This window comes from Panthera onca, chromosome D4 (assembly GCF_046562875.1).
Source record: "Panthera onca isolate mPanOnc1 chromosome D4, mPanOnc1 haplotype 2, whole genome shotgun sequence".
NCBI classification, from domain to species: domain Eukaryota; kingdom Metazoa; phylum Chordata; class Mammalia; order Carnivora; family Felidae; genus Panthera; species Panthera onca.
Window position 1 is genome coordinate 68,806,383 of NC_138351.1, and position 13,173 is coordinate 68,819,555.

The 13,173-nt window shown below is 42.6% G+C and overlaps 1 protein-coding gene across 9 annotated transcripts in view; it reads left to right on the forward strand.

The window, feature by feature from the left end:
• Positions 1 to 12,818, forward strand: part of ZNF462 (zinc finger protein 462) — a 140,446-nt gene extending 127,628 nt beyond the window's left edge. For 6 of the 9 annotated variants that reach the window (XM_078436609.2, XM_078436608.2, XM_078436610.2 and 3 more), the window contains exons 11-13: positions 4,150 to 4,282; positions 8,639 to 8,762; positions 9,935 to 12,818. In XM_078436609.2, the coding sequence (XP_078292735.2) occupies positions 4,150 to 4,282; positions 8,639 to 8,762; positions 9,935 to 10,142 (465 nt within the window). In that variant the 3' untranslated portion in view covers positions 10,143 to 12,818. The other 3 variants (XR_013551707.2, XR_013551706.2, XM_078436611.2) reach the window with 3 other exon arrangements.
• The last annotated feature ends 355 nt before the right edge of the window (positions 12,819 to 13,173 follow it).

A 13,173-nucleotide genomic window follows, 5' to 3' on the forward strand; every position in this document is an offset into this window, starting at 1 on the left:
AGGAGGAGTTTACGGAGGATGTAGTGACACGGAAGCAGGGCTAGAAGACGGAGGAGTCCCTGAGTAACAGAAGCAGGTAGAGAGAATTTCAGACAGAGAAAGTGGCCTGTGCAGGAAGAGGCAGAAATTCCAGAGCATGGCGTAGTCTGGGAACGTCAGTAAGTTCAGGATGGTGGCAGTTCAGGTGGTCTGGAGAAGGTGGGCCCGGTGAGGAGATAGCTGGCCATTTCCAACTACAGTGAGAAGTTGAGATTTTGTCCTCCGGGCAAGCGGAAACGGACATGAGTAGACTTACATATTTATTTTTAATCGCTCAGACCACACGGGAAAATAGATGCAAGACTGGATGCTGGGAAAGCAGCGAGGAGGGAGGGAGGGAGGGGGCTTGCAGTATTCCAGATGAGAGACGGTGGCTCAAAACTGCAGCAAGGGTGGACCTGGTGGGTATGATGCTAAGTGAAATAAGTCAGAGAAAGACAGGTACCAAATGATGTCACTCATGTGGTATCTAGAAAAGGAACGAATAAACAAAGAAACAGACCCATAAATACAGAGAACAAACTGAGGGTTGCCAGAAGGGAGGGGGTGGCGGGAGGGGCAAAACGGGTGAAGGGGAATAGGAAATAACAGGCCTCCAGTTATGAATGAGTCACGGGGATGAGAGGCGCAGCGTGGGGACTAGAGCCAGTGGTGTTGTAATGGCGACGTGGACTGATTGGACGTATCTACCATGGTGGTGACCGTAGCATAATGTATAAACCAATCACCTCATTGTACACCCAAAACTACTGTAATATTGTGTGTTAACTATACCTCCATTTTAAAAACCACGGTATTTTTTTTTTAATTTTTTTTTTTAACGTTTATTTATTTTTGAGACAGAGAGAGACAGAGCATGAACGGGGGAGGGTCAGAGAGAGAGGGAGACACAGAATCTGAAACAGGCTCTAGGCTCTGAGCAGTCAGCACAGAGCCTGAGGCGGGGCTCGAACTCACCGCGAGATCGTGACCTGAGCCGAAGTCGGACGCTTAACCGACTGAGCCACCCAGGCGCCCCAAAAACCATGGTATTTTTAAAAAATGAATATGATAAAGCACTAACATCTTTGAGAAGTAATTAAAATTCCAAATAATAGTTAAAAGACATTTTTAATGCATCAAGGAGTCTTCCTGTTGTATTAATATCGGATGGCTGATTTGGGAATTTAAAGTTTAGGGAGAACCCAACATCGTAAAGGGTTTTTATTTTAAAATCTTCTGGTTAAATAGCAAAATTTTGAGTTTTCACTTTGAAATCTTTTAATTGCCTAACAAAGATTTTAGAAAGCTTCAGGACAAATAAATCCCGGGTTAGCCCCGGATGAACGTCATACCGTGAAAATGTCATGTACTCTTTTAAAATTGTGCAGACTCCAACATGTTAACAGTTTTCCGGTGGAGGGATGATGGTGACGGGAAAATGGGCAAATACAGTCCTTAGAAAAACCCAGAAGGAGGAAAAGAAAAACATAACATTTGGTTTTGTGACAGATCTCCTTCTGTCATGAGTTCCCTGAGAAGCAGGGGCTTCTCCATCTAGCATGGGGCCTGGCATACGTGGGGTCCTTGTTGAAGGAACGAACAAATGACTGAACGGATAAATGACCTGATTAAAGGAGACATTTGAGGATTCTTTTTGACCTATCTTATCTTGGTTTCCTTATTTTCATTTCCTGGCAACGGCCGCCCTCATGCCCTTCACACACACCTGCAGTTGCCCCGGCTAGAGGTGCAAAGCGGAGGAAGGTGGTCAGAAAAGGCTACGCTTGGGGCACCTGGGTGGCTCAGTCGGTTGAGCATCCGACTTCAGCTCAGGTCATGATCTCATGGTTCATGAGTTCAAGCCCTGCATCAGACCGCTGCTGTCAACCTGCATCAGATCCTCTGTCCCCCTCTCTCTCTGCCCCTGCCCTGCTCACACTCTTCCTCCCTCTCTCTCTCTTTCTCTCTCTCTCTCTCTCTCTCTCTCAAAAGTAAATAAACGTTTATGAAAACAAAAAAAAGAAAATTTTGGTCACATAAGGATATGTTACTTTACACATATTTCAAAGTTAGGTAAATTGGAACCTTGCCTCCTTTTCCTGAAAAACTGGCAACCCAGAAAACTTTTATTCAAATATTTGTCATAAATGCTATTTGGTTAAAACGTAGACTTTGTGGCTAAACATAACTTCATAAATATTCATTTACGATGCTTGTTATAAGTGTTTCCAAAAGCCAAAATTGGAAAAGGCCACGTTCCCAGAAAGGAGAAGGAAACTACATTTTGGGGAACTATTATGTTGTAGGTACTGGGCTGACCCCCTTTAACAAATGAGGACACTGGGGTTGTACCTTGAGTAACTTCCCCACAATCTCGTGGTTAATGGCAAACTGTGAACTTGAAGTCAGGTCTGTCAGACTTCAAACCTCATTCTCCTTCTGCTCTTCTTTTGTGTTTTTATGTCATACAAACAAAGAAATAAAAGTCCTTGTGGGTCTGGAGGAGTGAGGCGTGGTAGATACATCCCAGGTAGGAAGGTGCTGTAAGCAGAAGTCCCTTGAAGACAGTTACTGTGAACTGTTAGCAAGAAAGAGCACTAAAGATTCTGAACGTGACTCTTCCTCCCTCTCACCTTAGTCCATTAACTTTTCATTTTAATTAATTCTGCAGATGAGCAAAGCAAGCTCTTGCCTTCCCTGAGCGTTTAGCAACGAGAGCAACAGAAACTTCTTTTCTCCCTCATGTTGGGCTGTTGGCAAAGTCCACTGTCAACCGATTTCATGGATCGCATTATTAAAGTCGGATCAATTTATTATTCCTCTCACTTTAAAAGTGTGTTTATCCTGAGTTTTCTTCCTCCTTTTGCACGCTGCCTACCTTCTACAGGATGTTGTTGGGGCAATATTAAGTCTTTTTACAGGACTGTCTATTGGCCCTGCTACTCTGAGTCTTTTTCTCTCACATTTGTCACAGTTGATGATGATGTTCCCATCTGCCAGGCATATGGAATTGGTGGTGCTCAGCAAATCTTTGTTCCAGTCTGGTCCCAGAGAGTATTTTGGGATTATCTTGTAAATTCTCCCTTTCTTCTCCTGTGCCCTCAATATGCTCTGTCTCTTCTGTAGCAGCTCTTGAAATCTAATGAATGATGTCTGCCTTCCCTCCCGAACTAAACTGTGAGCCTCTGGAGGCCAGGACAGGGTCTCATCTCACTCATCTCACTCATCTCTGTGGGTCCCTCCCCCGGCCCCCAACAGGGGGAGCACGGCACCTTCCACAGAGGAATAGCCCATCGCAGTTGAATGACTTGAGACATACTGTTGGCTTAAGTCCCGTGCTAACCTGTCGTTCCTGATAATTCTATGCATACAAACTGGAGAAATTCTGAAAATAGATTAGTCAAGAAGGTAAATTTTGTGCTACTGTTGACGTAAGGACCCTAAACGTAACATCATTACAAAGTTTTTTTAGTGTGGATTTTTATTTCCCTTGGGTGTAACTCCTTTTAGGAGTTACTCGTCTAGATTCTTCTCAGGTAGTCCCAGCTTCAATCTACAGGTTATGGTCAGCTTTGAAAACAGTAACACTAACAGTGACAGTATTGTTTTCCATTTACTGGAGTCAGGAGTTGGATAGTTGTTATCTGGCCTAAGCTGGGGTAGCCCCCAGACCTCCAGGTTTATAAGACTGTGGGGAAGAAGGTTGTGACTCTCATGCTAAGTTTTCAGGAACCTTCCAGAGCCTCTTCACCTCCAGACGTGTTTGAAACTTAGGTAGTTTAAGAAAGTTACACCTTTGAAATCAACTCAAAAGGTATCACTGGACACCTACTCTGTACCCGGGCTTTGTGATACTTTGATTTCCTGTTGACTATAGCTCACATTTTATACTAAATCTAGTAAGGAAGGTCCAGTGTTCCTTTAAAAATGTTGGAATGTGGGGTAAAGGACAGACCCGCCTCTGGAATAGTCAAAGTGAAGAAAAGGGTCTCCTAGGCACTGGTGTTGTACTGTCCTGATTCCAAAAACACGGTCATTGGAAGATGATGTTGGAAAGATCTCTCCCCCAGGGAGAACTCTGTTCAGTCTGCGGTTCATTATTCTCTCATTTGTTTGGGCCTTTTTCAGGTGAGCCGTAACTTTGAGCTGGTTGGACGGGTTAACTTGGATCAGCTGGAACAGATGAAGGAAAAGATGGAGAGCTCCAGCAGTGATGACGAGGACAAGGAAGAAGAAATGAACAGCAAGGCTGATGACAGAGGTTAGTCTCAGCCCTGCCCTCGGAGGCCCAGATGGCATCTAGCACGTCCATGGTGAGACAGAAGGGAGGCAGAAGGTTGTTGTAGGAGGAACAGAAGGAATGATCCTTCTTAGTTAAGTAGCAGAACAGACTGACTTAAGAAACATGTCAGGGGCCATGTCTTTGTAAACTATTACCAGCCATAGAAACTTCAAGGAAAACAGACATTTTCTAACTATAGAAACTTAACTATATGTTTGTTAAGAAATATATGGTGGTGATTTGTTTTTAATAAGGACCACTGGTGTCTGGGGAAGCTTCACAATAAGGATGGGCAGACAGTAACACAGAGGACACCGTAAATGGAAATGAGCTTAACGTTTCATTACGAGGAATGTAAGTGAACTTCCCATTGAGCACTTACGTAAAATTGCTGCTGCTAGGGCATCCACTGCTGTGTGGTGGGGGAGGCTGCAAAGAACTTGAACCCTGAGCCCTCTCCGGAAGTCCCTCTGCCTGGCCCTTAACACCTTGTAAAGAGAGAGAAAGGGAGCGACAGTTTTCATTCAGCCGTGTGTTCACAAAGCAAGCTTTCATGGGATTTGTGTACTCTTTTTCCAATTTCCTCTGAGTCCAGAATTATTCTCAAGATAAAGCTTTTCAAAAGTATATCTATATAACCATTCAAAAAAAAATGTAGGCCTACATTTATATGATCTAGAGTTGGTTTTCTGTATTGTTCAACATAGAATATTGTGGAAGTCCCCAGAGGGTGCATATAAGACTATGGGTTTCAGATGTGTTAGTGTAGTTATTAGGGATTCATCAAAAGCACCTGGATAACAAACATGAGAAATACACAGGATAGATACCATCCCAGTGATGATAAGAATGGGATGAGGTTATCAGCATGGAGCATCCTTATGTGCCACGTCCAGTATTTTCTTTAATCTGGTATCATGTAGAGGGTTCTGCAGTTGGCCTGCCTGAATTTGGCTCCCAGTTGTGCTATTAACTAGCTCTATGGCTTTGGGTAAATCGTTTTATCCCATCTGCGTTCATTACTGACAATAATAATATCACCTACCTCCTAGAGATGTGGAGAGCTTAAATGAGATGATGTACAAGACACCAGCGCAGTTCCTGAAGCATAGTAACCACCTCATCGATGATAGCCCTGCCATGTCATGTATTATCATTTTGCAAAGGGGGACATACAGTCCCAGAAAATTTAAGAGTTTGTTCAAAGGAAAAACATATATATTGGAAACCGAATTTAGGTCTTCTGGCTCCAAAGCCAAGATCTCTTTACACTACATCTCATTTCTCGAACACTTGGAGCAGTGGGATGTTCTTCACTGAAGGGAACCTAGACCTGAATCCCCTTAGGGCCTCCCTCCGAGGTGCACGTCTGCAGAATGTCACTGTCTCCCCTCCTTACCCGGTGGGTCTGCAGGCCTCCAAATGCCTCTTTGGTGGCCATTTCGCTTGGAGGTTCTCCTCCCTGTTCTCTTTCCTGCCCAGCCCCTCTTCCACTCCATCCCCACCATGACAACCGTAGCAGGGGACCACAGGTTTGCAGTGTGGGGGTCCATTCGGGCCCCTGAAGTCCCAGTGAAGACAACAGCAGGGACTGCCCGCTCTTCAAAGCCCCCGCACCCATGGTCAACCTGAAAAATGAGTGGACAAATAAAACACCCTACCACGTAGGTTGATTGCCCTTGTAAAGTTACAACTTTTATTAGTAGATGCCTTAGTGATCCATTTCTTGCAAGGGAAATGGCTGTGATCTGAGGAAGCATGATTTCTAATTTTCTTTTCCTTTTTTTTTTTTAACATTTCACAAATATGTTCTTAGTGATGAATTCTTTAACGTCTGTGCACTGTTAGCAGAGTTCTCCAGAAGAGGATGCTTTTGACAAGGGGGACAGAGGCTCCTTTTGCTTCATGGTGCTCTGTGCCCTGCTGTTGTTTAGGAAATAAGTTATTCCTTGTTGGTTACTATGACTTGTTTTCATCTCTAAGGCTGAGCACATACGATTTTAGAGGTTACAAGTGTTGCAGAGGCAAGAGGCCCTTTTAGTCTTCCCCTCCCCGTGACTCCTCCAGAATGAAAGCATAGCAAATTAGAAAAATAGATGGCAGTTAGGTACGTGGGGCACCAGGCAAATTTCCTTCCTTGCCTGGCTTGGCCGCCCCCTTTGCGTGGGCACTGGGGCGACAGACCAGTTCGGTTTGACTGTAAAGAATTTCATGGTGTCTGATCACTTCTCACTGGAAAGTGTAGTATCCACATTCATGAGCCGTAACCACATGGCGGGGGGGAACGTCTTTGGGTAGAGGGGCATGTATTCCTCTCTCTGAGGGTAGGGGATTTACATGAGTAACTTCTAGTAATGTTAATGAGAATTACAAGCCTAACCCTCCCCATCCCCCTCTCCGATCCTTGAAAGAACAGCCTCCTTTGTCTCATCTCCTTTGAATCCATTCTCCACCATCTAGGTATATTCTTGCCAATGAGAAGAAATGGCACACAATAGCCTCGGGGAGTTTTTGCCAGACGGTCTGTCTTCTAGGAGTAGAGCGGGAGGTGGCTTTAGTGCAGCTCTCAGGGCTGATGGAGAGCTATTTGATGTGTGACAGGTAATGACTGGCCTCCTCCTTTGAGGATGAAACAGCATGAGCCATTGGAAAGAATAGACGACTGGTTTCATGTTTCCTAAGGGTAAAGGAGCAAATGTGCCAGGAGCATGCCCCTCGTTGGCAAGTGTAGACTTTCATCAGGCACGCTCAGTGCAGGGGGCTCATGTCCTTGTAGCCACCCCATACCCAGCGCCCTTTCCAACACGGGAACTAGAGAGAAGACTGACCGTGGCCATATCGCAGGTCCTGCCTAGGAAGCTCGGAGGGAATTTGAAAGAGAAGAAACCAGGCATGAAGAAATCAAAATTAACCCAAGCAGAATCCTCCCCACCCCCCTCTCATTATGCAGTTGGGAGGAGTCAGGAAGGCATTCTGTTGATTTCTTGCCCAAGATAATCCCTGCTAAGGAATTAATGCGCAGAGCAGATGGTGCTGTCTCATTTCCAATGAAAAGAATCAAGGAAGATAGTCTGTGCAATTATTTTTAATGGCTTGTGTGGTGATCTTCTTAATTTGTGAGAAAATGTTTCATCTTTTGTTAAAACTGGCCCATTCACGTAGCGTTTTGTGCTAAAGATTAAGGCAGCACAGAGACACCTATCCTGTTAACGTCATCCTGAGGATTTGATTAGATGAAGTGTTTCAACCAGGGGACATCTTCCTGTAGCATCTTGTATGTACAAGCACAGGGTGACCAGATATGTAGAGATGATGGACATTTCCCCGTATGCTGCCCTCACTCTGCTGCGTGGCTGCAGGACCGTCTCGGCCCTGCTGTTTATTATCCACAAGGAGATTGGCTCTCTGTGGTGTAATGAAAGACATATGGGCTTAGGACTCGGGAGAACACAAAGGCCACGTGAGCTCTCATCTTTGAGTTTGCCAGGAGGAGTGGTCTGTAAACAATTAGCCAGCCAATCCACATTGATCAGACCCCTAACATGTGCCCAGCGCCATGGAGAAAACAAAACGACCGTCAGTATTTGATGTTTGCAACAGACCTTCCAGAAATGTCTATACCCCCACATTCATGAGTACCACCAATTGAGGAGTAGATGTCAGGCAGCCAGCCAGGGGCCCTCACTAGCTCAGGACATACTTTTACAAACTGGCCTCCCCGCTTCCCAGGATTCTCGTTCACGCTAGCTTCTTTGCTCGCAGATCTCATTCAGTGCTCGTTGCCACCCTGTGAGGTGTTGATTATGACATCCGTGACAGATGAGCACGAGTCGTGAGCCCTCAGCTCTACTTGGAACGCATCGAAACCCTGAGGTCTGCTACGCGTAACCTGGTCCAGTGCCTCTATATTCTTTTTAGTGAGCAAAGATAAACCTGTGTCAAATAGAAAATGAATAGGTGCTAAATAGCGAGGCACTGGTAGAGCATCCTAGAAGGAAGAGATTCGATAGAAAAAACTGCCGAGACGCTGTTGGAATGGACAGAAGGGGTTCTTCGGGCCAGAAAGACCCAGACTATTTGTTTGTGATGAGGCAGTGAGGAGGAACGGGGCTGCTGGGGGCCTGGGACCCAGGAGCTGCTCTTGACGGCTATCCAAGAAATGCCCTGACGTGAGAAGCCAGTAGGAGAACTAAGAGTAAGGAATCTGGAAATTGCCTTCATGGAGGGTTTTACGGGTGAAAGTAGGAAAGAAAGGAGGTTTCCTAATGAATGTTGACTTCCCTCTTCTGCTTCCTCCCACAGCACACAGGTAACACTTCTGCTTTCTCCTCACAGATCTGATGAGATTTGCTGACCGTGGGGCTGCTATTAACACTGAGAAGCGTTTTCCATGTGAATTTTGCGGACGGGCGTTCTCACAGGGCTCTGAGTGGGAAAGGCACGTGCTCAGACACGGCATGTAAGTTGAGCCATCCCAAGATCGCCTTTGCCCAAAGTGAGAAGTGGCAGGGAGAGCAGGTTCTGTTTTTTCGTTTTTTGGTTTTTTTTGTTTTGTTTTGTTTTGTTTTTGGTCCCCCTGACAATCCGTAGGCCCTTCCCTCTGTGTCACACTTTATTTCTGGGCTTGGGAGGAGAGGCAGCCATCAGGAACTAGGTTTCTTCTTTTCTGTTGGTTTTTTCAATGGTCACCCAGACACAACTCAAATGAGGAAAAATCATCTTTACGAAAGACAAATCCCACTCAAGCCCTCGCGTGGAAGTTTAGCGTTCTCCAGCCAGTGTCCCTTCAGCTTTCATTAGCCTGACATTCTCTGATAGAGCGTGGACCGGGGTCAAAAGATCTGGCTTCTGTTCCTGCCTCTGTGATGACTCATTCCCTGAGTGGCCTTGAACATTCCCTCGCACCTCTTGGTGCCTTCAATGCTCTGCCTCGGGGACAGAGCCAGCTTCTGCCTGCCTCCCAGGTAGGTGGGAGCATATCCGTAAAACACTTATAAGATCTTTGAACATAAAACTGTCCCCTAGACGAGGCACTCTTAGTCTGCCAGACAGAGAGAACCCAGGAGTCAGTTCCTGAGTAGAAAATGCCCCTGAAACCCCAAGCATCTAAACTTCAGAGACCCTAACTAAGTTTCCCTAGACATGGGTTCCATCTTTGGGTTTTTACTTTTTGTTTGTTTTTTTATGATTTGTTTCTGGATCTGTCCATTAAATCTTTACCTGAGTTGCTCTTTTAGTCTTCATAAATACAGCCAATCTCCAAGCTTATGGGTTACTCAGAGGAGTTTGAGCATAAGACAGTTCTTGCTACTACTACCAGTTATGACCTATCACCCAGTAGAAGAGGGAACATAAAATAATTATGTTAATGTGGACACAAGGCATGATATAATCAAAACAGAGTATAATAATGGCTATTTTTGTAGGTTCACATCTTTAATAAGATGCTGAAATACATGACCTAAGCATAACATGTAGCAAAGGATAAATCGCTCAGAATTTACTCATATGTTCATGGCATTTACGCAAAGGAAACCCCAAGGTCTTTTTAGGATCAGGGAAATAAGGACTTTTTTGTTTAATTAGGAAAAAAGGCATACTCATCCATCTCTACCATTACTGTTTCTCCAGGGCGTTGAATGACACCAAACAGGTGAGCAGAGAAGAAATCCACCTGAAGGAGAGTGTGGAGGACAGTATTAAGATGCCCTCTATAGAGGAAAAGGAAGATGATGAGGCAATCGGGATAGACTTTTCCCTAAAGAGTGAAACAGTAGCCATCTGTGTAGTAGCTGCTGACAAATCTCTCCTGGAGAATGCAGAGGCCAAAAAAGAATAAGCGTTTGGTGAACTTCTTAATCAAACCGTACTTGAACCGTGATGAGAAAGTGGGGAGGGCCAGCTTGGGCTGAGAAGGGCGGGGACAGAAAAGAAGACAGAACAAAGCTGCTTTTTAGGACTGAACAATCTATTTTCAAAGCACTGGTACCTGTGTGAGTGAGTATGTAAATTAAAGTTATTTAAATGGTTGGAATATGTGGCTCCTTTTCCATCACTACACCTTTTCTTCCGGATCTTCATCATGGAAGTGTCATTTGTTGCGGAATATGGAAGCACCTCCCATGCACACGGTGTGCTCTGTGGTGGTCTTGGACAGGATGTGGAAACAGAAGCTCCGTGACAGTACAAGACTTCTCTTAGGGGAACAACTTTTTGACGCACATCTTTCGGTGCGTTTTTCTAGTTTTAATACCTTAAGCTTTTTCAAGACCTAACTGCAGCCGCTTTGGGAAAAAACAAACAAACAAAAAAAAACACAAAAAAACAAAAAACAAAAACAGAAAACAAAAAAACTGCTTTGCATAAAACAGTCACCTGTTTCCTAGTACCTCAAACTTAACCAAGGGAATTCTCTGCATTTGTCAGTACTACCTGTCGTCGTTGTGGTTAAATGTAGAGAGAACTGCTGGGCAAGACGGTGAATGGAGAAAAAAAAAAGAGAGTTTTAAAGAAAGGAACACAAATTGTGCTTAAAATCCCCACGTGGGTTTTATTTCTTAAAATACTGTGATTTTTTTAATTATTTTAGTAAAAAACAAAACAAAAAAAAGAAACAGACTTTAATTATTAGATAACTGTTTGTGAATTGTCATCCTTTATTCCAGGTAAGCTGTTTATTAGTGTTCAACTATAATTTAGAATTTGGTAGATTCATGTGAGCTAATTTTACGGTGACTGTGGAGTTTTGTTTGCCACATGTTTATTTTCTATCAATTTGAGTGTTACAAACACAGCACAATTCAGTTTTCACATAAATTGTTTTTTTATGTGCGTGTTATTGTTGTTTTAATTTGGGGGTAAGGGAGATTTAGTTTTTTGTGAATAGGAATGTCTTTATTTTAAACATGGAAATAACAAAGAAGTTAACTTTTTTCCCCCTTAATTTAACTAAAGAACCAAACTTTTCGGCACAGCTATGCAGCTTGTGGGCCAGACGAGGAAGTCCTCTTCACCCTTTTGTTGCTTGTCCATTAACACATTATCCGTCTCACACAAATAATTTCTGTTAGGATGGGCTGGCTTTTGTGTGTGATTTAAAAATCTGTGTTCTGTTTTTGTTTGCATTGTGTTTTGGGGGAGGGTTTTTTTCATTTATTTTGTGGAACAAGGGGATATGCTAGAATCCCATCCCTTTGGTGAGTGGACAAGAAATACTTATATCCTATAAGGAGCCTGGAGAACTACTTTTTTTTTTTTTTTTTTTTTTTTAATGTAGCTGCCAGCTGCTCTGTTTCCCAATATTAGCTTTTTCAGGAGGGAGCAGCTTAGACTAAATCTAAGTCTACATTTATAATATGTTCTGATTGTGAACAAAGGGTTTCATTCCAAAAAGTAGAAAAGAACTTTCCTTGAAGCCTAGGTTATAGAAGCCTGTGTGTGTGTGTGTGTGTGTGCTTGGATGTGTGTGTGCTCGTGTGTATGCGTGTGTGTGAGTCCTTTGGTTTTCATGTTTTGTTTTTTTGTTTTTTGTTTTTTGTTTTTGTTTTTTTTACTTGGAAGGGTTGTGGGAGGGGGAGGGAAGAAAGGGGCAGGGAATCCTGAGATGACAGTGTCCCACACAGCTTCAAATAAAATCCATGGAAAGATATTGCATTTGTGGAATAGGTGCTTACTTGAAAAGCATGTTCTTCTTTTATTTTCTTGCTGTTAAAAAAGTTTTATTTGTAGGGAGTTTCTTTTAATTTAATTTTTTTTTTTTTAGGGATGGGGGCCATCATGTGGAAACCAGACAATGGGGAAAGTGTGATCTAGACAAAGATAACATTTTGTGTCCATATTTGTTTTTAATTGGCCTCATTTCAAATGTATTAAACAGTTCCATACCTGGATTGGGTGTTTGTATGGTTACCAAAAAAAAAAAAAAAAACAAACAAAAAAAACAAAAAAACAAAAACAAAAAAAAAAACAAAAAAAAATCAAGCAAAAAAAAAAAAGGAAAGAAAGAAAGAAAAAGGAAAAAAAAACAGAAAATAATTGTGACATGCTTTTATCACTACTTTATTTTTCAAATAACATGTAAATATTGTAATCCATTGGATTTTGTTTTGCTAACCTGTTAATAAAAATATGGGACCATTATCCTTTTAACAAGGCTAGAATGTCATTTTTTTCTTTTTTCAAACATATACCTGATATTTTGTGGCCGCACATTTTGGATGCATTATTATAATTCTGTTGACTGTAATGACATAGAATTTACAACATTTTTTTGTTTAATTTATACAGAGGACATTTTTTTTTTCAGAGCTTGAGAGAAGATAAATAGCAAAATGAGAACCTGTTGACTCCAATAATCAGTGTTTCCCAATACTTGATAGGAGAGAGGGAGATTCTGAGTTCTTGAAGCCAAGGGTTTAAAAAACAACAAAACACACCAGTAGGTTATTCAAGTTGTTTGCAACATACATTTTGTAATGAAATGTGAAAAATTAATAAAGAATTTTTTTCACATGTGTTTATGTGCATCTGTTGTAGATCATTTTACAGATAAGAAATGTGGGAATAATAACAGTTGTCTTTCAGTGCATGTACAGGAGAGCTAATTCAAGCCACTGAGTCTACACAGGTATGGAAAGCAAAGGTAATAGTAAGGTGAGGTATGAGCTGGGAGTTTTAAAGTTAATATTTCTACATCAGATATTTATCACCAATTGGGGGAATTTTATGGAAGGAAGGTTTTCCACCAAAAATGTGAATCAAAGTGCTCAATGAAGCTCGAGAAGGAGGAAGTACTAACGAATAAATGTCATCTGGGGACCCTGAATCTATGAGCACAGTTATTTTAAACTACTGCCACCAACTCTCTTACA